A 25936-nucleotide genomic window follows, 5' to 3' on the forward strand; every position below is an offset into this window, starting at 1 on the left:
TAGCCTTAAAGAGGCTCTGTCACCAGATTTTGCAACCCCTATCTGCTATTGCAGCAGATAGGCGCTGCAATGTAGATTACAGTAACGTTATTTTTAAAAAACGAGCATTTTTGGCCAAGTTATGACCATTTTCGTATTTATGCAAATGAGGCTTGCAAAAGTACAACTGGGCGTGTTGAAAAGTAAAAGTACAACTGGGCGTGTATTATGTGTGTACATCGGGGCGTGTTTACTACTTTTACTAGCTGGGCGTTGTGTATAGAAGTATCATCCACTTCTCTTCAGAACGCCCAGCTTCTGGCAGTGCAGACACAGCCGTGTTCTCCAGAGATCACGCTGTGACGTCACTTCCCCAGGTCCTGCATCGTGTCAGACGAGCGAGGACACATCGCACCAGAGGCTACAGATGATTCTGCAGCAGCATCGGTGTTTGCAGGTAAGTCGATGTAGCTACTTACCTGCAAATGCTGATGCTGCTGCAGAATCAACTGTAGCCTCTGGTGCCGACACGATGCAGGACCTGTGAGTGACGTCACAGATCTGCACTGCCAGAAACTGGGTGTTCTGATGAGAAGTATCATCCTCTTCTCTTCAGAACGCCCAGCTAGTAAAAGTAGTAAACACGCCCCGATGTACGCACATAATACACGCCCAGTTGTACTTTTACTTTTCAACACGCCCAGTTGTACTTTTGCAAGCCTCATTTGCATAAATACGAAAATGGTCATAACTTGGCCAAAAATGCTCGTTTTTTAAAAATAACGTTACTGTAATCTACATTGCAGCGCCTATCTGCTGCAATAGCAGATAGGGGTTGCAAAATCTGGTGACAGAGCCTCTTTAATGTTGCTCCCTAAAGGGGGTTTTACACAGTACAATTATCGTGCAGACGAGCGTTCATATAATGCTTTTTGACTATCTTTGCCCGGTGTAGACAGGGGAATGATCAGCAGATGAACGAGCAAACGCTCAATCATCTGCTGGTCATATAGTTTAAAAAAAAAAAAGAAAAAGTGTAAAAGACTATCGTTGTTGGCAGCACATCTCCCTGTGTAAAACGCGCTGCCGACATGATAATAATGGATGAGGACGAGCGATCAGAGTAACGACCGCTCGTCCCCATCCATAGCTCAGTGCGACAGGAGCAAGTGAGCACCGATCAACGATGTCTCGTTGTTCGGTGCTTATCGGCCGGTGCCTTTAGAGTCTTACACCTTCAGAATACCTCCAGGAACACAGGCGAGTACCTGCTAGAGGGTATGCAATCCTGGAGAGTGTCTTGACCACAGGCCAATCCCCATCCAGAGGACAGGAAACCTGACTGGGTGTGTGGAGAGGTGTGTCCTTTTTATTTTACATCAGGCTTTCTGTCTAGCGAATGGAATGTCTCTCCAGGGGTGCCGTCACAGGTGAAAGGAGTAAATACGCCTAAAAACATACCCTAAAATGGTCCTCTCAAAGACGATGGCCAGTATTTGATAGAAATTAAAATCTGTCACAGGAAACCTGGTCTAGATAAAATAAGTGTGGTCTTTGGAGAGGTTTTGCTAGGCTACGAGAAATAGCTAGAAACTGAAAATTGGCATTGTAAAATTAGAATATAAAATTATTTATCGGCAAATGACAAAATTGGAGTAAATGTTTCTATATATAAAAAAATAAATAAAAATAAAAAAAAAAGAATCTGATGTTTTTATTAACATTTTATTAAAATCAAAAACAGACTGGAGAGGCATTGCATAATAAAATAAAACCCAATAATTTAAAAAACCAGCGTCCAGAACGCTCCCAACTAAAACAACAAAACTGTACGAGGAGGACGAGACCTGAAAACCCAGTGCTCTGGTTGGAGAGCTAGCTTAGATTTGGTGCAGACGTCAGCGCCTTGTATCCATTGCACTACCCTCTTTCACAAGGAGAGTTGACATTTAAGGCACTGAGAACCCTCCAATTATACAAAAAAAAAAAAAAAACACTGATGAAATTTAACTTGATTCTAAAAATACATTCCAAACTGGTACTGGATAACTGATGAACGCCCAGTCTTTTGTCTGGATGAGCAAGGTGGCAGGCAAAATGCTACAGTAGAGAAAAACAAAAAAAAAAAAAACACAAAAAACTTAAACCAAGGAATGTCCACTTAAAATAGAGGTAAGGCACATCGTAAACGTTTCTAAAGTTTCAATTGACAAGATGAGGAGATGTTGGGAATGTGCAAGAATTTGGTCATAAACAAACCACTTAAAAGACTAACATTAAAAGCTGCTGGGTGGCAAGATTGAACTATTAACATGGACACAATATAGGGCTGTAATGGCAGAGGGACTTTGCAGAGTAATTTTGAGTCCATACGCACGAATCCTGCAGTGTACCATGGCCTTACTAGAATGCATCATTTCATTGAATAGGAAACTTTTTTTGTAAAACGACAAGAAAAATTCGGCTATGGCTTTTTCAAATGACTATTAACCAACAAGACATCAACAAAAAGTAGAACTGGAGACCTGGAACTAAAAAATTCTGATAATTGCATATTTTCTAAATATCTGTTGCAATGTATTTTAAAAACGAATCAAAAACAGAATGCCTGGTCTTGAACTGGATTTCTTTTTTCCGCTCTAAATCACAATCATATTTTACAGAACAGATTTTTAGCTGCTCCCATACGGATGGCATGTACAAAAACAAACAAGGACCAGTAGTAACGCAAAGTATGAAACCACCAGTAACAGAACAGGGTCTTCTATCCACACCAACTTGTTTGCATTAGGGTAAGGAAGTAGCTAGAAAAGCTGGGCATCGAGGAACGTGGGAATACATGGATTTGATCACAAAACTATTCAAGTTGTCATATTGCAATGGTTGAAAAGGCAAATACTGATCACATTTCATTCTGTTCAAAAAGCTCATTCACAAAAAAAATCTTCATAAAACATTTTAACAAAACTATATTGCCTGAACTATAAAAAATAAAAATAAAAACATTTGAAAAAATAAATTAGATGGCTATGAAAAGGTTCATTTCGGGCCAGCTGTGCTGGCATATTAGGCTGTCCTCACAGAGTCATTTCTGTGAATGGTTTTACCAAACATAGGGTCATTTTTCTCAAGCCATAGTTCCGCAAGCCGCTGTGTAGAGCCATAAGTAGATGCTTTGGATCCCAAACACATTTTGTATTGTTTAGGATCAAGATTGGGGTCACAAAATACAGGATGGTGTATATGGACCACACCCACCTCCTGGCTTCTAAAAGTCTTTAAACCCGCTTGTACCACCTTATTAAACAGGTCCACATCCTCCAATCCCCATCCCTGAATAGAAACATCAAAGCCTCCAGCATGAAGAAGATCTCCTTTATGGACACATGTAATGCCAAAGCCATAGTTTCTCCAGAAACCAGTTTTCTGTGTAAAAGCATAATGGTTGTCACTGGGAACCTGACCAGAATAGACAATCTTTGGGTCATACTGACTGTATATAATTGGAAAATATATTTGTTGACCCAGGATGGTGTTGGACCTACAGCGCTGAAGAAACTCTGTAGTGAACACCAAATCAACGTCACAGAAGAAGAGCAAGGAGTCATTGCTAAATTGAGAAGATCCAACTTCTAGGGCCAAGGCTCTGGAGAACTCCCCAGTAACAGGTAAGATTTGCATATCAGACTTTGGATATTTAACCCGATAATCTCTCATGAGATCAACTTGTTTTTCTTTGTCCGGGTTGGCATCAGAATTGAAAAGCAAGAGCACCAGCTTCACATTTTGGTTGGGAATGAGGCAAGCCTTTTCAAAGTTGGCCATGAACCTACTGAACATTTCATAGCGACCAGATAATGGAACCAGAATGTTGACCTTCTTTTCTTTAGGTTCTTTGTGTTCAACCTTGGACGAGGTGAGTTGGAATGGGACAAACATTTTAAGGGAATTAGAAAGAAATGACAAAGAACCTGAATCTTGGTTTATTATATTAGCCAGCTCTTTAGCATCACTCTCGTCATGCTCCATGAACTGAATTTTGCTGAACGTCTGTTGGAGGTAGGCATGTCTCCTAACAGGTACAGTCATTTTCTTGCCCTTGTGCTTTTTGTAAAGTAGGAGCAAATCTAAAACATACTCTGCCCCGTGTAAAGGATTAAGTCTGCGGTAGCCATACTGAATCTCCTTAAAGTCAATAATACGACCACGGGTTTTGGCATTTGCATTGATCATTTCCATAACTTGCATCACTATATCATCAAGAGCTTCCTTCTGTGAAGCATCCATCCCTCGCCTAGGAGGTTGTCCATCTGCGGCGGAATACAGATATTTGCCAGTGAGAAACTCCCACTCCAAGATCTCTTCCCGCTGGCGTGGCTGGAATCGCATAAAAGAGGGAGCCATTCCCAGTCGTAAATCATCCTTGTGAACTTCTGTGTTGCTGTATCTGCTCATAAGAACTATTTCCCGGTGAAGCTGAATGGTGCGGTAACGTAGCTCTGCAATCTTACGACTCAGCATGTAACTGTGTAGACGATACTGGTAGGGGGGATTCTTATTAGGGTGAAGAGTGATGGCTCTATGAATCTTGCTGTTATGAAGGTCTCGGATATAGCCCTTTTTGTTCTGTTCATAATTCTCATAAAACAGTTGCTGCATCTGGAGAGGAAAAAGAACAAAAAAAATTAGAAAAATCTTAATTTCCAAAGCGTTATATTGTATTATATTCACACGGCTTCAAATGCATGGTAATATAACCAAGACCATAACCTATTTAAAGGGAGTGGCACGTCTCATGTCCCACACACCGCTGCCACCACTAGAAAGGTGTAGGGAAGTATAGGCATATCTTTGCTGGATATATTCTTTCCTTGGAATTTGATATTAACTCTAATAATATGCCTCTGATTTGGATATCCCATTTGCTACATATCAGTAATTTACTTCTTGCAGAATGAGCATGAGTAATGTTCTTTCGGGCATGAAATATTGAATCAATTGGATAAATAAAATAAATGAATATATTATCCATCTCTTGCAATTTTCTTTCGCAGGAGTACGAGTTGTCCTTAGCTCTTTGTGGGTGGTGGAAATTAGGGACCCATTGCCCCTTTTTGGACATTTGATCCCTCTCCCTGCCTCCATTTGGAGTTTCATGGCGGCCCCCCCTATGTGCAACAGTTATATACATACATATGATTATGAGACTTAGTGATAAAATTATTCTATTGAATTTTGATAGTTTATTTCTTTTGGGGATAGTGGGGACCCAGGTCCTAATACCTTAATAGGTTTTGGTCCTCTCTCCCTGCTTCCCCTGAAGTATTTTTTGAACTCCATATGTATGTATGTATAGATAGCTATAAAATTAAACAAATTATATATTTAGCTTCAAAGTACTAATTAATTTTGCTAATCTAAAATAGCGTATGATATAGCTTAATAGTGTAAACGGTGTAGCAAAGGACTATGTTGGGGAAACATTTTTTATTTTATTTTTCAATAATCCAACTATAGAATCCAGATATTAGTAGCGGACTATATTCATGGATAAATTAATTCTGATTATTAGACCCAAGTAGTTGTTATACTCTTGTGGAAGACTCTGATTTAATTATTATTTCTGTCATGACCATATAGAGATGCACCACTGATTGCCTTCTCCATAAAAATACCGAATATATCCTTTCAACACGACTTAGTGGATATATGAATTGCCTGTTTGATTGTAAAAATATTTATACTTGCTATCAAAATTGATTGTTTTATCTTATAAAAGATCGATATGCACTATCCATAACGTCTCTTCTAATTATCCCCATGAAACATTATGTCTATGACCACAGAACCAATGAATGAATTTGGGACACTATAAATACACTGTGTTTGGCAGCACCTGTCAAACTGCTCTGAAGAAATCCCGTTCAGGGATGAAACGCGTCAGCTGTTCCAATTAACAGGGCCGGTAGTGACGTCCAAGCCTTGCCCTGAGAATCCCTGTCCAATGTTGGAGATACCACGTGGAAGGAAACCTACTCTGGAATTTTAACTCACCTGGTTGCTAGCGTGCGATCCTGCCCTGTCGGGTCTGTGTCTCTCGAAGTGTACCTAATCCACCTTGATGCCGGCATGTGATCCTGTCCTCTCAGGTCCGTGTCTCTCTGAGTGCAGTGGCGAAATACCCGCATGGATCAAGGGAGGAGATAGTCATTTGATGTGATGGTAGAGATTTGGAGGCTTTGAATTGAATGTGTGGCCATACAGACGAACCTTGCTTCTGTGGAGATCTACTATTTTCCATCTTTGGGCTGACTACCCCTACAACCGGCTTCTCGGCACTCGCTGGATTTTTAAGGTAAAAACCCTATACAAATTATAAGAGTGCCTTGCATTAAAGCTCAAGATCACGAGGGTTACACATTTGACCCCAAGGGTCTGTGAAAAGACTTCCTTAGAATTAAGGATCCACTTAAGAGAGGAAAAAGCACGCTGTAAACCACATCCCCTTAATACAAGGGGCAACCTTCCTATCTTTGGAGTTATATGCGTATAAAAAGACTCTTTTCAAAAAACATCATTACCAGTTACTCCTGATAGGAACTCTGGCTATTTTGCGATTTAAATAACAGATATGGTTGAAAACCGCAAGTGTGAACACTACCCAGCGGTTTTTCGTTTGGAATTTTCTATCTTTTCAAAACGGTTCTGTATATAAATAGTACGCTGTATAATCATTTGGTAATATCTCCAATGTATTAAGGGTGCCATTGTATGTCTCTTTTCCTGGCCAGGAGGTTCTTTTTATGAAAATATACACTTTTGTTGTTGTAAAAATTTATTTTGCTGGTATTATCTGGATTCTAAAATAAAATACTATATTTAATTTTACTTAACCCAAGAGTGCCTATTTATATTCCTGGATCATTTTTTCTTTTTTCTTTTTTCTAATATCTTTGCTGACACTCAGGATTAGAATTTTATTTCCGCACACGCAGAAGTGAAGTGTCCGGCTTCCCGCTGTAACCTCTTCCCTCTGTTTAAGTGATGGCTCTACTGGTCCTTCGCCTCATATGCAGCCAATCAAGAGCAGAGGAAAGTTGGGGGGGGGGTCGGGGGGTAACAGCAGGAAGCAATTGGCGTGAGGACTAACGTACAATTTCCATAGTGTTGCTTTTAGCGTGAACGCCAACATAGGTACGGTTAAACTGGTCTTCCCTACCTATACCGGTGAGTGTGGAAACCTGTCACAACTTGTGTGACCCAGTAATACTTTGAACAACGGCACAGCTATGTCGAGTGCTCAATTCACAATAAGTGCATAGAATTCTATTTGTATGCACAAGGCCTCAGCTTATCGCCTGTTCTACTGTCAGATCGATATCTACAAAACAAACATTAGTAATGTTGAGCTTTTATAAGAATGCAAAGAATTTGTACAAGTTCCTTAGAAATGTGAATAAAAAAAAAAAAATTTGAAAAATATTCATTAGTACTTATAGTACATATGAAAAGTAAAAAAGGCGGGGGCTACAGTAAATTCCTAAGTTGAAGTCAGGGAAACCAGACAAAAACGTGAGTGCATGTCACACTGCTTAAAGAGGCTCTGTCACCAGATTTTGCAACCCCTATCTGCTATTGCAGCAGATAGGCGCTGCAATGTAGATTACAGTAACGTTTTTATTTAAAAAAAACGAGCATTTTTGGCCAAGTTATGACCATTTTTGTAATTATGCAAATGAGGCTTGCAAAAGTCCAAGTGGGTGTGTTTAAAAGTAAAAGTCCAAGTGGGCGTGTATTAGGTGCGTACATCGGGGCGTTTTTAATACTTTTACTAGCTGGGCGCTGTGAAGAGAAGTAACATCCTCTTCTCTTCAGAACGCCCAGCTTGTGACAGTGCAGATCTGTGACGTCACTCACAGGTCCTGCATCGTGACGGCCACATCGGCACCAGAGGCTACAGTTGATTCTGCAGCAGCATCAGCGTTTGCAGGTAAGTCGATCTTACCTGCAAACGCTGATGCTGCTGCAGAATCAACTGTAGCCTCTGGTGCCGATGTGGCCGTCACGATGCAGGACCTGTGAGTGACGTCACAGATCAGCACTGTCACAAGCTGGGCGTTCTGAAGAGAAGAGGATATATAGTATATATAGTGTGTTAGACCCTTAATAGAAACGAAAGCACTTAGATTCTCTCTACTGAGGATTTCATACATAATGTGCATCAAACTTCCCCCTCCCCCACTTTTGTCCTCTAAAATAGAACCCTAGCGTTTTTTGCAAATGCCTAGTGGGTGTTTGTCAGAATTGCTAGAAGGATCCAAGTAAAGACAGGTTATGCTTTAGGACGCGAGCCCTGTACATATACTGCAAGGGCATTTCAAAAGATCAGAAATGGGGAAAAAGAAAAATCAAGTTGATGTATTGAAAGTCTAACAAACAAATAAAAAAAAACAGCTGCAACTACTACAGGAGAGGTGTATACTCAGACATAAGCGTGTCACCAGAAAGTCACAGAAGAGGAGACATTCCATATATTCAGCTTTTTCCTGCCATTTCGATCTGTAGACTTCACCTACAAAAAAGGACACCAAGCCTCTCGGGTTTACCCCAGGCCTGTAAACGCCTCATACTCCCTAAAGTCCCCTCATCCATTAGGAGCAGGAATGTTTGTGGTACAGCTGTTGTGGACTACACTGGACACCTGCCAAAATTCCAACTAAAAAGAGCATGTTTTGTGTTGTGGAGTTTTAATGAAGACATGCTCCTGCCAGGGAGGACGACGCATTGGGTAAAACGGGCAGAAAAAGAATGGTCGTTTTATAGAGAAGTTGGCTTCCAGCCTGCAGAGCATCCCAGAGGATTTCATCACAGTCGGAGATTGTACTGCACATTCAGGATCCAGTATAGCATATTTCATAAACAAGGCCCCGTGTTTAAGAAGTTATCAATGGATAAGTGCAAGCAATGTGTGTTGCCTTATTAAAAGGACGGGTCCAGACTCATCCCTGCCGGGAGATGGACATTCAGAGAGTCCAACACTTCAAGCTCAATTAACCATGAGAATTCGGATTACTCAAAAAATAAATCTAGTCTGGGAGATTTTTATCTTGTAACGAAAATCAGATAAATAGTCACTATTCCAAACACTATACAAAGTCATTTTAGGGATTGGAGGGAGCTTTCTGTGCCATGGATAGCGGAGTGTAATGAGACCCTGACTCTAGAAGAGCTGTGCGCAATGATAAAAGTATTATCTATGAATAATAAGAACAATGATAATCCAATAACCCGGCAAATTATATGCCAGAGGGCACCAACAAAACAGAATATATCACCATAAATTTAATGGCAGACATAGTGTATAATTACATAGCTGAAAGGTTATATTTACGTCTATAAAGCCACATAAATAAAAAAAAGGCACAACCCAAAACAATACAAGTGGAAACTCATCCAGAATTGCTGACCCGTGCAACCACAAGCCTGTAGTGTTCTAAACAAGGGCAGGGTTATCATAGGAGTGGAAAAAGCAGATTTGTATGCAGTGACTGGGACGGGTCACCTGCACGGTTGTGCCAAAGCCAACAGCAACCCTTGCACGGCTGGTATAAAACGCTAGTCCTCTGGTGCCGAGTGGTGTCAGACACCCGATGGCTGCTCTCTGTTCCAAAGCAGGTCATTCCAGGTAACAGATCTACCCGCAAGTGTAAATGTATAACAGAAACGATAAAAATGTACAAAATCGCCTGGAAAATTCTGCATCTACACAATTAAAGCATAGGAGGTGCCACAGAATCCATTCTCTTTCAACACAAGGAATGGACAAATTACTTTAGAAGCCAGTTACACGATTTCTGAAGCCATTTTTTTTTTTGGGTATTGGCCAACAAACTTTTTTTTTGATCTGAAAATTAGGCTGCAGCAGCGTTTATTTTAAGGGTATTTGTTGGCTTATTTCCAAATGTCACATCCAAAACACTGCTTGGGAATTACCAACACGAAGTCCGTAAAAACGGTTGCCCTCACAATGTCTTAAAGAAGACCCTTTTTCTTATCCGGACAATGCATTTTATGGGAGAATTAAAATAACAGCAGATGTCATCTAATCCAGTTTATAAACGCCATCAAGAAAATAAAAAAAATCCAAAAGGCAATAAATAGAAAAGACTGGCTGGCTTCACAGGAAATGCGCTGCTGCAATGTGGCTGATGCCAGGGAACAACTCAATTGAGGAAACCGATGATGTGGCACAGAAGAAAAAGGAGATGACACCAAGTCACTGGATCTTTGTATAATGCAAAGAGCCTGTAATAGAGCGTCTAAATACACATAATTAAAAGGAGGAGAACAACTGTATCACTCTCTGAAGGCAGAACGGTACATTTTACTGCCCGGGCCCAACCACAAGGCTCTGCCTACAGGCTCAAGAAAAACCAGACAAGCACTTGAGGCTGGACAGCTGTAGAGAAGTGAAGGTTTGCGGAAAGTTATGTGGCACTGAACGTTCTGAGGTTTAGGAAAGTCCACGTTTAACCACTTCTAGTACTGGTAGAACCTGCACACCCTTGTACTGCCCTAATTGTAATCTCATATCGCTCCCATCCATGAGCTCCAGCGATCCAGCATCAATAAGGATATTCATTTCAGCACCCGACTAATGTACAGCTATCCTATGAACATGATGAGAAACTGATCTGGGTCTTGTTCCTGCACGTTATAATCGGATAGTTCCCGTCTCACAAACGCTTGCCAAGCAAGGTAAGATGGGTATATAGGGCATCAATAGCAATAAGGAAGTTTAACGCATAATAAAAAGGTTCCAAAAGTACATTTCTCCAAGTCTCAGGAGTGAAGCAAGTAAGCAACAACAAATATACAAATCTCTATTAGCTAGAGGGTTCCCCCTTATAAATCGTAAGGGATCCCACTGCAGGGCTCCCTCACAGGCAAATAGCTGCAGTCTAAGGCGGAGTTCACACAGTTTTTTGCAGGCAGAAAATACTGCCTCAAAATTACATTTGGAATTTTGAGGCAGATTTTCAGTGTGTTTTTCCGCTTGCGCCCATTGAGTGCCATGGGCAAAAACGCCACGAAATACGCTTTCTCTGCCTCCCATTGATGTCAATGGGAGGTCAGAGGCGTAAATGCCCGAAGATAGGGCATGTTGCTTCTTTTTACCGCTCGCGCCAAAAAAATGCATCTGCCTCCCATGGAAATCAATGGGAGGCATTTTCGGCCGTTTCCGCGTCAAAAAAACAGTGTGAACAGGGCCCAAGGGGGAACGTGGCAGCAAATGTACAGTATTACTCAGTACTCTGTGACATTCAGTGTGAGAGCCGCACTTTGAGATACAGATATACATATCTGCCATGGTAGAGTACCCAAATAGGGATTTTGAAAACCAGAAAAATCTAATTTCAGATTTCATTTGCTTCCGTGTTTGTGCTCCAGAGCGGCTCGTCATACTAGAAGCGCAGACACGAAGTTGCAGACAAAACCATCCATTTTGGGACCTTTGACAAACCGTCTTTGGTCAACTGGACAACTATCGGGTGTATAAATAAAAGGCATTTTCTTACTCTGGCAGACATGTGGGGAATGAGCGTCAGGCTTCCGTTCAACCTTCCCGTCAGAGGAGCCCATGAACGGAAACCATAGTTTCTGTTTGCATTACCATTTGAAATCCATGATAATGTGAAAACGGAAGCTATGGTTTCCTCAGACGGAAAGGTCGAACGGAACCCATGAACGGAAGCCCGATGCGGGTGTGAACACAGCCTAGGTACTCTCATGCCAACGCATCGGTGCTTCCAGTGCCTATTAGTGCACAAAATGTATTACACACAAGACCGACATTAGAAACGTGCAACAGAGAATTGTGATCACTTCACAAGTAATGACATCAAGACAAGAAGCCAAGCTGATGGCTTTCATAAAGACGTCAAGGCCCTGTTCAGTTTTTTTTTTTGTAGGCAGAAAAATCTGCCTCAAAATTCCATCCGGAATTTTGAAGTAGATTTTGTCCTGCCTGCACGCCATTTGCAGTGTTTTTCGCAGCGTTTAATATGTCCTACTGACATGAAGAATAAATACTGGTTGAATACCTGCTGCCTTTACTATAGGATGATATACAGCAAGATTAAAGAGGCTCTGTCCCCACATTATAAGTGGCCTGTAATGTAGATTACAGCAGTGTTTTTTATTTAGAAAAAAACTCATTTTTGACTGAGTTATGACCTATATTAGATTTATGCTAATGAGTTTCCCAATGAACAACTGGGTGTGTTTTACTATATGGCCAAGTGGGCGTTGGAGAGTAGTGCATGGCGCTGACCAATCTCTGAGCACTCGGCATCATACACTTCTCCCCATTCATTTACACTGCACATAGTGATCTAGCTATATCGCTATGTGCTGCCACATCAACACACTATAACATTACTGCAGTGTCCTGACCCTGAATATACATTACCTCCAGCCAGGACGTGGTGTATGCCGAGTGCTCAGAGATTGGTCAGCGCCATGCACTACTCTCCACAACGCCCACTTGGCCATATAGTAAAACAATGCTGTGATCTACATTACAGCGCCGATCACATCATGTACAATAGAGGGCACTTATAATGTGGTGACACAGCCTTTTGATTTGGTCTATATTATAGCCTTGTGAAAGGTTAACATCTACTCTTCACCTTCTAGAAAAGGGCAGGTCCAGCACTTCAGGTACAGATGAAGCTTTTAGGAGGGCATAACCGAGAAGATGAAAAGCAGAAAGGAACATACTGAAGAGAAAACAGAAAAGCACCAGCTGGGTGTCTGGTGACAATATGGGAGTTTCTTCTTTGTAACTTGTGCCCTTTAGCAGTTTGTGTCCGACTATCAGAAGAAAGGAAGTCTATAACATTTTCAAATAAAACTGCAGGATATTAAACTAAATGCAGGATATTACAATGGATTTACATAAAAATAAAAAGGTAACAAATGGGAACTCCTAGGGATGGGTTCTCTAATAAGGTCACGCTCATCTGGGGAAAGTGGAAGCAGCAATACCACGAGTGTTCCAGCAAACTAAGAGAAGCAACCTTTGAGAAAAAGTGAAGAGTTGAGAGTAGAATATCATCTTCAGTATGATATTTGTATGCGTTGAATTGTGAATGTCGTGTATATGTATTATATTTCGATTCTTTGTAGTACTGTGTACTCATGGTCATATATGCTCTGGAAGACGGGGATTTAGCGTGCTTTATTTTCTCTCTTGTATTGGGGTGATGTGTTTAAAAAAAAAAAAACACACACACACACACACACACACACACACTTTATAACTTAATACTTCCAGACCATTTAGACAGCAGAAACAACCCCTCCAAAAAAACAGGGTCTCATGTACAATGGCGAGTTGGAGACAATGGCCTGATATGATACTTCATGGACCACAAGAATACAGCAGCCCCCGGCAAGTGACTTCTCATTAAACTGCATTGCTGGAATGATTGAATTTTCTTATTAAAAAAATAAGTCTTCGTTCATACGGATATTTGAGTTGTCTCACCACAGGTATTATTTTAGAAAATGCTATTACACCCCGAAATCGTACAGTTGCAGTTTTCTATGGTTTTCATGCAGAGACCCCTATTTTGGCTCCACTGCCCTGCTCTGACCGCTCCTTTGTGCTTCCCGATTGTGGTCTGGAGTGCTCCGGCAGGGGTGTGGTTATTGCCTGCACACCACCAAAGGGTTATTTGCCTTCTACAAACCGTTTCTTGTGCCAGAGCTTTATGTCCCATTCAAGGGAAGCTTGTTGAAGCGAATGTCAAAAGAAAAATTAAATCCACGTAAACAGAGGTTGTGGTTCTCGCTCAAGCACCAAGGCCCCTTCAGCAGCTGACTGGCGAGGGTGTCAAGAGTCAGACGCCCACTGATCAAATATTTGTGGCCTATCCCAAAGATAGAGCATCAATTTTAAAATCTCTGATAACCACCTTTAATTAAGTCTTGGAATGTCTCAGACAAAGTGTTGCTTAAAGGGAATGTGTTGCCAACAAAACATGTTTGTTTGTTTTTTTTTAGTTAAACAATTAGTGTGTAGGTGATTAAACATTGTTCTAATTTTTTTTTTTTTTTTTTTCACGAGTCAGGAAATATTATAAATTGGATTCAATTTATAATATTTCCCAGCACTGGTCACTAGATGGAGCCATTCCCAAAATTGCAGCATTGCATGTGGTAAAGCAACCACATTGCTTTATGCTGCAAAATTGGGTAAAAATCCCTCGCTCTAGTGAGCTCTCAGAATCCCCCCCTCCTTTATCCTGGCTAGTGCCAGGAGAAACGAGGGGTTTGAACGGTCAAACCTCCTACACTGTGTGTCGCCATTTTTTGAGCTAACACACAGTGTAGTAGGTTTACATACAGTAGTAAACACACACTGAACACAAACATACATAGAAATCCCTTACCTGCTCCAGTCGCCGCCGCTCCCTCCGGTCCATCCGCTCCGTCTGCTGCTGCTCCATGTGCACAAGTCCGGAACCCGCGAATGGAAGTAGTAATCTTACTGCCCGGCCGCGACTTCCGGTCCACAGGAAAATGGCGCCGGACGGCGCGCATTTCAAATTGAACTGTGTGGGAGCGGCGCATGCGCCGTTCCCACACAGCGGCGTACACGATAGTGGATGGAACGGGCAAAATTTTTTGGGTGACACTGTTTTAAGAAACATCTTCAATGAGTTCTGCCATTTTTCTGGATTATAGATTCTTTATGGGATATCATAAATTAAGAATTATTCATAGACTGCAAGGTCTTATCCCAAAAAGATCTACCCGGTTTGTTTTGAAAACTATCTAAAAACAAGTCAATAAAACATATCTGCACACTTTGTCTCCTCTTCGTTCCGAATTGAAGATTGAAGAGTAAAGGTCTACTTGTTATACATCTAGGGGTGAGGAGGCAATACAATTCACCAGCATAGATGAGATTATGTATTCAAAGTATAATCCCAGTACAGGTGAGGGGGGGGGGGGGGGGGGGAAACAAAAAAATGCAAATAAAAAACCCAACAGAGTACTGTCGATTCAGCCTGTGTGTGCAGACTAACGTTTGCCATCTATTTCTCCAACACATCTGTGTTGCTGGCCTTACACAATTACGGCTGCGGCCCAAGAATAGCGATTGGATTGTAAACTGGAAATAGAAGGCTTCAGCCCAACAGCTGGGATTGAAGTTTCCTAGACAAATTCATACACTCCAATTACCCTTTCATTCATTCTCTTTTCGGAGTCATGGGAGGACAATCAAATGTATTTTCAGGGTTCTGTCCTACAGTTAACATTCCGGAGAGCTTCCAGTCACAACCAACTTAAGAGCGCGGTTACCCAAAGTTTAACATAGAATTATATGTAGTCCATGTTCTTGAGGTCTAGGCTCATGTTTGGTACATCTAAACTGGAAGGTCAAAATAAGTCTCTAAAATAGAAATCCCCTAATATAGTTTTATCAATGAATGCAAAGCAGCCAGTGCAATTAGCTAGATGGTTAGAGACTTTCCGTTTTATCCTCCGCTTATTGCCAATGTTTCAAGTTCAGTAACACAAGCCATAGGCTCATATTCATCGCCCTGCACCAGCCATTGAATTAGGAAAGTGATTTTGGGGAAAGAGCTTGTATATTGTGCAATCCCCTATACCCATATTCGTACGAGAGAAGAAAAACACTGTGCAGACTATAAACCAAAAATGGCTTAGTTGGAAATAAAGAATTAAACTCCGCAGTATTGTGGTGAGAAACGATCCAATCTCCTACCCTGGAGACAAAGTATTTGAGGGTTTGTACTCTTCTGCATGTTATATCCAGGTGATGTGGAGATTTACATGTATACCCGCTGCGCTAATCTACCTAATGTTCATAAAACATCTCATTTCCTACCTACGCTACAAAACATTCAAAAGTCACCGGCGCTCGACATGTGCCGTTACACATCGGCTCCTGTTTCAACTTTCCATGCACGAAGTGAGGGGTGAACATAACGAACAATTCCTGTACAGTGAAGTCAAGTGGATTGTAGGCCAGAGTAATCGATGGCTGATCAGAGCCTTAGAATAAAAGGCAATAGGAGGGGGAAGGTGGACACAGATACTGATGCCAATAGGTACATAGAAAAGTTCTCTAACTAAAATAAATCTTATACAACAAACCGCACCTAGAGAACCCTGCACTCCCAAAAGGGAATATGAGGTTATTTCACATGGCCTGTAACTTTTTCCTGGCTTTTGCCTTCTAATTTATGCTGAATGGCAAAAAGGAAAGAAATGGGCGGATGAGAGACTTACATTGGTTTGATATATGGCAGAGAACGCAATGTTCACCAGGGCAGGTAGGGGCAGAGCATGATGTGAAGAAAGCCAAACACAAGGAGGTTATAGCGTTTTATCTACAAGACTAGAAAGTTCTTCTAGCTATAAAATGCAAAGCGCGGCTGTGAGACAAAAAAGGATTTCCCTGGTCTTGTAGAAGTGTCACTTGGTGGTGGGACAGCTGTGTGTCTAATAATAGCAAATACAAGCCGCAAAGCATCCAGGTGAACGTCCCAGAAGGGAGAAATATTAGCTTGAAAATGACAGAGCGAAGCTCCTTCTGACTTCTTGTCTGAGCAAGTCTTGGCCTGCTGACCAGCACATGAAGAAATCATTTGCTTCCCTGAACACATCACTGAGTAATAACAGGCCTGTGATCTGAAGCTGCCAAAAGGAAGTGCGGAGACTTTTTGCGTGAACTGAAGCTAAGCAACGTGCTCATTTTCCAGCTTTCCAATGAGAAAGCAGAGAAGAGACACCGGGAAGGACCGTGCAATCTTGTAGAACGCAGACCCCGGTTGTGGTGTGAACTCAGCCTCTACCACACAACACCCCCGCCACCATTATAAAAGGCTTGCTGATCCAATAATGATAAGAGTCTCTATTTATTGCATAAAAATACTCCCTATTACCCTACAATGGGTACTTATTACAAAAGCAGGAATAAATATATTAGTATTAAAGAATATCCATTAAGTACGCCCATTAATAAGCAGCAACGATGTTCAGATAAGTTACTTTTTAGTAACAAGATCGGAGTACATTTCCCACCAACACTACTGGGAGTCACAATGTAACCTACAACCCCAATGATGGACTATAGGGCTGGTCACCGAACCAACATGCTGCCCACCAATAAACATTCGCCTTAAATAATTGTGGGTAATTTACACAAAGGCATGCCGAGCGATGCCCTCAGATAAACGAGTCTCCCCTGCATCAGTGCTCGGACATGTGCCATTATTAATCTCGCTGCAGCCCGTCAGAAAACCCCAAGCCATCAGTAAGCCTCAGGATCCTGGAAGTAGTTGGCAGGAAAAGGCCAAGAAACATGACCAGACAGAAACGATGAAGTTGGAAAAGGAGGTGCAGAATCACTACCCGTGAGTACTCCGAACCAGAGAACATGCAAGCTGTAGCTGCATAGCGTTAACCTCTTCCCTGCCTTACAACACAGAAGAAATCATGTAACCAAATGAGGAAATGTTAAGGAGATTGTTACGAAGATGCCTGAAAGCACGAGACATTGCCTCACTTGCTCTGCTAAATCACGGACATTAGAATATTGCAGAAACAGCAACCACCTAAAAAGTCCTATGAAAACATCAGATCAAACTATAGACATGCAGAAGAGTTCAATATGATCTTATTAAAACAGTCCCTCAGTGAAACAGCAGTGTAAGTGATCTATAGGACTGCAACAATGTCGTTTAGAGCGTCATCACATCCACCAGTCACGTGGCTGCGTTTTCCATATCCCTTTAAGACGGATTATCAGAAGTCTATAGTCTGATGGCGCATTTACAAAGAACCCACTGGTAATGTAAACATTTTCACACTTTACTTTCCAGAACATATTAAGGAATCCCATTAGTTTGATTTTACAGGAATTTTAAAAGTCAAAAGAACCGCAGCATCCACATTTGGATTGATAACTGCACATTGATGGAGAAGGGAAAGAAAAAGGGAAAGAAAAAGGGAAAGAAAAAGGGAAAGAAAAAAGGGAAAGAAAAAAAAAGGGAAAGAAAAAAAAAGGGAAAGAAAAAAAAAAGGGAAAGAAAGATTATGTTAGGGAAAGTAAAAGTATTGAATTACTCATGGTTTTAAGGATCTCTGCTTGCAGTCATTCAATAGAAAAATTCATTGATTACTTCCAGGTCATGGACACACCGCTGCAGGACTGATAACATTAAAGACTATCAGCTGTGTCTTGTAACGAACCACGCACCTGTGTGTAAAACACATGACCAGAACAGATTTTATGCGCTGGAAGTAAACAACGAAAGTTGTAAAAAAACAAACTAAAAAAACACAACATTTACAGAGACCGGAATACCCCAAGGTCTATACAGTTCGCCACTTACTCAAGCACATGGTTAAACTCTGCCTAAAAGTACAAAGCTAGCGTTATCATTTGCTTCTCTCCCTGATCCTGGGACCTTTCTGCATGTCCTTAAATTCTCATAATACAAAGATAAAGAATGGGGTGTTGCAATTCGAAGATGGAAAAAGCTGACATCATACATATGCAGTGGCGCTATATAACCATCATTAGTCACCCTGCAGTCACTCGAGCCGCTTCAAGCACAAATCCTTTAAGTTATCAGCTGCCAGGAAGTGAACTTGAGCGATTGTGAAACCCTTCATGAAGGAAGGTAAACTGCGTCACGTATGTCTATAAAGTGACAGTCAGCAAAACACTTCATTCTGAAAGAACATCTAACAAGCTTGTGACTTCTAGCTTAATGCTGGGAACCAGAAATACACGGCAATTGGGAAAGCTCGAAATCAAGACGAGTCCGCGGACTTTACAGTGTATTAGATTGGGCCAACTGGGAAAAAAAACAAAAAAACTGAATGTAGACTTTAATATGTAGCCAGACAGATTTTCCACATAAGGGGAAAAAAAAATAATTGGCCATGTTGTCCATGACAACCAATCAGGTTGCGGCCTTAACTTTTTTCTTTTTTAGAGATTAAATCTGATTGGTTGCTATTGGAAACTACTCCGCTTGATAAATCTTCCCCGGTGTTTGAGCGATTATGAAGTGCTGTGTCTATGAAGACCACACTACTAACATCCATCAAGAGACAACGTGACGTAGCTAAGGCCTCGTTCACATCTGGCCTTGGTCGCAAATCCAGCTGACAATACCGGAAATAGGTAAAACCAGACAAGCAGAACAATGAAACTGAATGCAGGTGTGAATCCAGCCTAACAAACACGCATCTCTACTTTATGGAAATTCATAAAGAACAAAAAACCATCACAAAGAACACAGCAGCAGGCCATAAAACCACAGCATTTACTACAGTTGTGCATAGAAGGCAATTTATAAAACTTCTATTTAGTCACATGTAACTTCTGGCTATGCTGCAGACAGAGAGAAACCCCCCCCCCCCCCCCCCAAAAATACAATATGCAGGTTAAAAAAAAATAATCCTAGGATAACAAAAGAGCAGGAGTAGTGACACTCTGGTATAAGGACATCAACTTGTACTTCCATAAGTGGGAATTGGCCTCCGCCAGGTCAAATAAAGGCAGAATTTAACCAGTACCTTTTAGAGGGGAAAAAAAAGAAAAAAAAGTCAAAGCTGCCTAGATGAAAATTATTATATATACACACACACATCTAAGGTGAAAGGCTGGTTATTCAAGAAGATGCTCAATATCTCCATGTGAATGATCAGGGCCTGATGCTTAGTTTCTAGTCCCAGCCATGGACTACATCTTCCCTTTTCTCATACTCTGGCTTTTCAGGTTACACGGCCAGTGAAGGCTCGCAGCCAAAGATCTTCTCCATGAAAAAGAGCTCATTTATAAATACAAACTTGCATGTATAAGACGGCCATTCAGATCTGCAGCCATCAACGTGGACTTCCAGGAACACAATCTGACAGTTCTGCAGAATAACAGCCCTGCCTGTCTACGCTGTTCCTGAAATGCATTGAATCCAGATCACATTAACGGCATAGATTATAGACGAGCGGCATCATCAGATACAGAGTTACATCACTAGTATAAGGACGTTTCAGGAAGACCCCTAAATATATACATGTACTCGCAATATAATGGTATACAGACTGATCCATCCACAGCCAGCGCCGTATAGCATTACTCTGCACACAAGTGGAGGAGATAGTGTTTACACAAGAATGATGCCCGATCAATTACCTACTTGTTACCTGGCACAAATGAATTATATGAATTGCCTCTTTGTTAAGCTGCTCAGTCAGACCTCAACATTTGCGCAGTTAAGGAGCTTAGAATTTATTTATTTTTTTAATAGGCTTGAACGCATACTTTATGTATTGTTTGATTAAAATCCCTGAACAGTGATAAAAGTAACAAAAAGTTTCAGTTATCTGGGTGCCAGCCAGTCAGCAGACTTGGCACCAAGAGGACCTGGAAATCACACAGCGGAGTAGAAGACTAGCTGGCATGCCAAAGCTGCCCGTTCTATATAAACTGTGCAACTTCCTAAAGTAAGGATTTCTGTCATGTAGCAGTTAACACAAAAGTCATACCCGGCAGTTAAACACTCTGGGCCTAGGTGGGTGATGGGCAACATTAAAGTATACAATCTCAACTAATTGAGAACTTCAAAAATATATATATTTCTGGAGTGACACTGGAAAGTTACCTGCACCCCCAACCAGCAGCACAAGTGGCAGGTGTGGTCATGGGCAAGATACCGCAGGCTGGTACAATCACCTGCCATAGTCTGCTGCGGTTGTGAATGAGGCCCCTTCACATGTTTATTCCCCTACGCTTAGCGTGTACGTTGGGAAAGCTCCTGGCACACATGCGAAACCTAAACATAGCAATCCATCAGGCCAAAAGGGGGTCCTTTTAGCCTCCACGGGCTGGTATGTCAGTATACCTTTAAGTATGGCATAGCAGACTGCACTACTCCATCCCGCATTATAATTATACCGCACCGTATACATTAATGCCAAGCGTATTGATGATTGGCCACTGTATGGCATAGGTCACAAATACACATTTAACATATACTTCATGAGCTTTTCATGATGTATACGTTAAACGAATACCATATTAGTCCAATGGTGATGAAAGCCTGTGACAGGCGCCCAATAGTGACATCCGTCAACCATAGACTATAATGGCAACCGTTTCACTGATACGTCATGAACTCTCGTGCCCCAGGTCTCGTATCTGTATCTGTTTAGCGGATAACCATTATAGTCCATAGTGAAAGATGCCAGAGTTAGGGTATCCGCCACATCCGAATATTAACGTATGCGTTGGAAGGTTTTCTTGGCGTATCTGTGAAACGCAGTGCAATAAACACAATGTGAAGCGGGCCTTACCCGTTAACGGGATTGTGTGCCGTAGCAAGATCTGATCAATACAGCAGACTACATTTCCACGTTAGAATGTCAACGATGCAACAGTTAGAAGGAATAGAAATAAGTAGTTTCTCACGTTACTAGGCATTTGTTCTGCAATTTACTCAACAGGTATTTATTTTATATTTTTTTGCCATGCTCCATGCGTTCAGATCGCTTCCCTCAATGACTTTCTATAGCTCCAGGAACTAGTTATAAGAGAAGCAGTCGTCAAAATACGGTCTGGTGATCGTGTTTTAAGTGTATGTGCGGTCATGCAATACACAGTGACTATTGAAGAGGGGGGGGGGGCACACGACACTTCACACCACACAAGTCAATGTAACATACATGTAAAATATATAGTCTACAAGAAGGAAATGCATCAACACCACTAGTTCTACCACTACTACATCCTGTTCTCTACAAAACACCGAGCTTCACAGATAGATTTGACCAACTTACTTGTACAATTAGCAACGTAACATGGCTGTGCCCTTCGAGTCAAGGATTTAAAAAAAAAAAAAATTTTTTAATACTTCAGTGCGTTATAAGACCAGAACGCAAGCACTCAGTGACTAGAGACCGTCCTCTGATCCACCGCTGTTCACTGGACGCATAATGACGTCCTTACTTCTAATAGGTCATTTAGGCAAGAACCTGTGGAAATATTTTCTACAGAGATTTATCACATACTTTACTGAAGACCTGCAAGGTGGTTTTGGATGCACATCTATGACTTGTTGGAGAAATTACCCTCATGTCAGCTTGAAGACTACATCAAATACAAACCAATCGTCAAACACTCAGAAGCGTCAACCAAAGCCGTAAATCAACCCGATAATAAAGTCTGTATGAAGTCCAGAACTGATAGATTTGCCAAGTCCATTATACTATAAATGTGTGAGGAAGCCATCTTTCCATATAAACAAGTCTTAAGCAAACCATCCCCTATAATTAAAGTTATTTCACTCTTCCACATGCTGGAACGCTCTGAGCAATCTCTGCAGCAGTAGCAGAATCAAGTGTGCACTACCCATTATGCCACAGTGAGGCATGGGCCAGAATTATCAGCCTGGAAAGTGGGCATTTTATTAAAAGATTAATAACAGATTTATAAAAGTAATTTGATAGTATCATGGTCACGACGGAATAAAATAATAAAAATAAAAATAAAAAAAGGTCAGGAGCTGGCAGCCTATATGCCTAAAACAGACACCTGGCACTCAACCTGCACAAGGACTTTCTACCAATGTATTATTGAATTGCCGCCTTGCTAATAACGGACCGGCTTTTCTCCAGTAGACCTCATCTATACGAGACCGCAGGCACATGTGCAGCATTGTTTACGGCTACGGCGGCCTCCTATTTGGGAAGGACATTTGTTATTTTCATCCTAATCTTCCTGGTTCGTGAATATGATGCTGCAACACTTACGAGTAGAAGGAGAGTACTGCTTGTCTAAACAAAGAGGTTTACACCATTCAGTAACAGAAGAAACCTTGGAGACAATAGGCACTGCAATGGCAGCCATTAGAGGTGGTCACCTCTGCGCAAAAGGATTCAGAGAGCAGAAAACAAAAAATGAATTCAGCAGTCCCAGAACAAATTCACAAGTGTGACATTTAAGAGTTAGCCACACAGACTCCTATAAAAACACACGTGCAGCGTTGGACTAGAATAGCGGTTAAACCAAAAGGATACGCAATTTCCTCCAGACACAACAGTTCGCTTGCTACAGACATTGTAATCATAACTAAAATAGCCTGAGCGGTCGTGGAACCAACAGGACAGATAAAGCTTCATATACAGAGCACCGCAGAAGGGTTGTGCCTAGATGCCCAGCACCACACAGGAAGGACTGGCTTCTTTACATTGCTTGTTCAGAGCCACTATAAAAAGGAAGATATTGGAGCAAGAATATAAAAAAAAAAAATAAAAAAAAAAAAAAGTGCTATATATTTTAAGGTTTCAGGGGTTAATAGAGGAGGACATGATCCTGAAGCTTCCTATTTTGTGCCCTGCGCTGGTGAACGGTTTGCTGAGAGGCTCCTTCTGATACAGGCCCATCGCTGTACAGAAATTCCTGAATAAAGAATCCTTTAAATCATCCCTGAAGATGACAATGTGCCTTTTAATAGCCGTTAAATGGAAGCGGAAGGTGTTTTGGGGATTTGTGACTGAGCCATTGTGCAGAAAAGGCTTCTGTAACCGATCACTTATCACAAGATAACCAGAATTCAGTCTCCTCTGCTAGGGAGAGCGCTGCGGCTAAATCTGGGCAGGGGGCTGGCAATGGGTCTGAACAATGTCAGCTTTGTGCATGCATGGGGAAGGCTTTATTCACCCCCTTCTCTTAAACCATATCCTGCGTGATATCCTTTTACAGCTGAAGGAGACTAGGGGGGCTGAATGACTTCGAGACGGCTTTAACCGTTTCAACACAAGCCAGTAAGAGTCGCAGTAGAGTGGTATTCTGCAGCTAGCCAGTTGCTGCCAAGTACTGGAGCTGTCACAACCACTAAACTGGGATATTGCATCATCAACCGATACAGTCCTAAAACTAGATTCATAAAAATGGAGAAATTGTGAACAGTAATAACAGCACAAACATCAGCATAAAGCCACCAAGTGCTCCTCGTAATTGAAGGGGTTTGTGCCAAGATCAACATTTATCACCTATGCACAGGATAGGTAAGTGATGGATTGCTAGGACCCCCACCAAACACTAGAACAGGGGTCCCGAGTCCCCCCATTCATCCTCACCAGTGAGAAGGAGTTTGAATGGAGCCGTGGTTTATAAAAAGTTTAGAACAAAAAATGCACTGATGACATCACGCTTAAAGATTGCAGGGTCCTCATGCTCTACCGCAGTTACGGAACACACATCACATATCCCTACAGAAAGGGTTTGTCTCCCTTTCTCTGCAGGGACTTCAGGTTGCCTAGAAGCCATGTGACTTTGTCTGGGTGACCACCATTTAACTACATGCATTAAGGAGGTCACAGAATGCTCTACCTGCTGTACGGTTGCCATACAAATTTATTTTTGCCTCCTATCACTTAAACAATACAGACCAAGTACCAAGAAAAATATGCTGTGTTGAGATAAACAAGACGCATGCAAGACGAGAGGGAAATAAAAATAAAAAATGTAGGAAGGATGAAAAAAAAATAAAAAAACACACTTGTGAAATTAGCGGCGGCTTGGGTAGAAAACCACAAACAGTTTTAATACCAATCTATACATAGATACACTGGGCTGAGCGGGTTACGCTTAAACTAGGTTTGTGCATTGGGCAAGAGGCTGCACTTCCAGTATTTACCTATAGGCTTTGTATAGGAAGGCTTCTAGCACATAAGAATATGGAGACTTGTAGATTTCCAGAACGGAGGGGGAAGAAGGGTCATTCATACCTCACCTTGTTCCACACCAGTGTGTGAGACTTGTCAGTAAGTGGTAAATCAAATGCCACATTCTAACTCCGCACTCACGTCCATGCCCCTGTAACCGCTATTCCGGTCAATCTGTAATGACCATATAATGAATTCTTACGGCTGCCACAAGCAATACACCAGAGAAAAGGGCTACAAGGTGACGTGCAAATGAACAGCCCATGTGGAAAGAGTGAAAGGTGTAGGGAAAGATTTAGAAGCTAAAAGGGGTGGGGTCCCCATCAGCGTGTGGAGAGATGATTGCAAAGAGCAGCTATCACTCTGGCGGACTTGGCACAACTGGGTATTATACAGTGGCCCACTTAGACGCTGAACCACCCCCCTCATGATGAGCTCTTCACTAGAGGGCAATAGTTAAAAAAAAGGAGTGTGTCCTCACTAACCCTTCAAAACGTTAGGGCTCATGTATCAAGAACTCCTGGGCGTACACAGTGGTGACCCTGCAGGTTAATAATGCTCTACACTTTCTGCCCCTTTAATCCTGACCTTATTTGCCCGATAGCAGTGGTCTCACACGTGACGATAAAATACTGCCACAAGTACCGGAGGACTGAAAGGCTTTCAAGGATTCTTTTTGCTACGACCAGAGATATTAATAGTCGGCACAAATTATTATCCACAAATAGCACTAAACACCTTTAGCACAAAGTTTCAGAACGAGAAAATAATTGCAGGGTCATGAACAACATCTCATGCCACCAGTGCCATCGTCTAATGTAAGGAACACTTACGATAACTTCCTGACTGAGTTATGCATTGTTACACGGAAAGTCCTAGCAGAACCTTTGGAAGCACTTTACACTGAATAATCCACAAAGATGACACTTCGATCAGGTTATCAGGTGGAAAAAAAAAAACCGTATGGCCGTGTGCAACCACATCAAACGGACTTCTGCAGATTGCAGCGGGCATCGTACAGTGGCTGCATATGAAACACATGGATATGGTGACCAGCTGTTGATGGGTTTACGAAAAGTTCAGGGGTAAGAAGGTCAAAGAAAACTGAAAGTCTACAGGAAAAATATGGATTATGCCCTAACATGAATACGATCATGAAGAAATAAGCGGCATTTCC

At 41.6% G+C, this 25936-nt stretch overlaps 1 protein-coding gene across 1 annotated transcript in view; it reads right to left on the reverse strand.

The window, feature by feature from the left end:
- Positions 1 to 1690: 1690 nt before the first annotated feature.
- The window catches only part of CHSY1 (chondroitin sulfate synthase 1), a 39579-nt gene continuing 15333 nt past the window's right edge, over positions 1691 to 25936 (reverse strand). The window contains exon 3 of the mRNA XM_075858262.1: positions 1691 to 4638. Within this exon, the coding sequence (XP_075714377.1) occupies positions 3046 to 4638 (1593 nt within the window). The 3' untranslated portion in view covers positions 1691 to 3045. The remainder of the gene's footprint in view (positions 4639 to 25936) is intronic.

Source organism: Rhinoderma darwinii, chromosome 3 (genome assembly GCF_050947455.1).
Source record: "Rhinoderma darwinii isolate aRhiDar2 chromosome 3, aRhiDar2.hap1, whole genome shotgun sequence".
NCBI classification, from domain to species: Eukaryota; Metazoa; Chordata; class Amphibia; order Anura; family Rhinodermatidae; genus Rhinoderma; species Rhinoderma darwinii.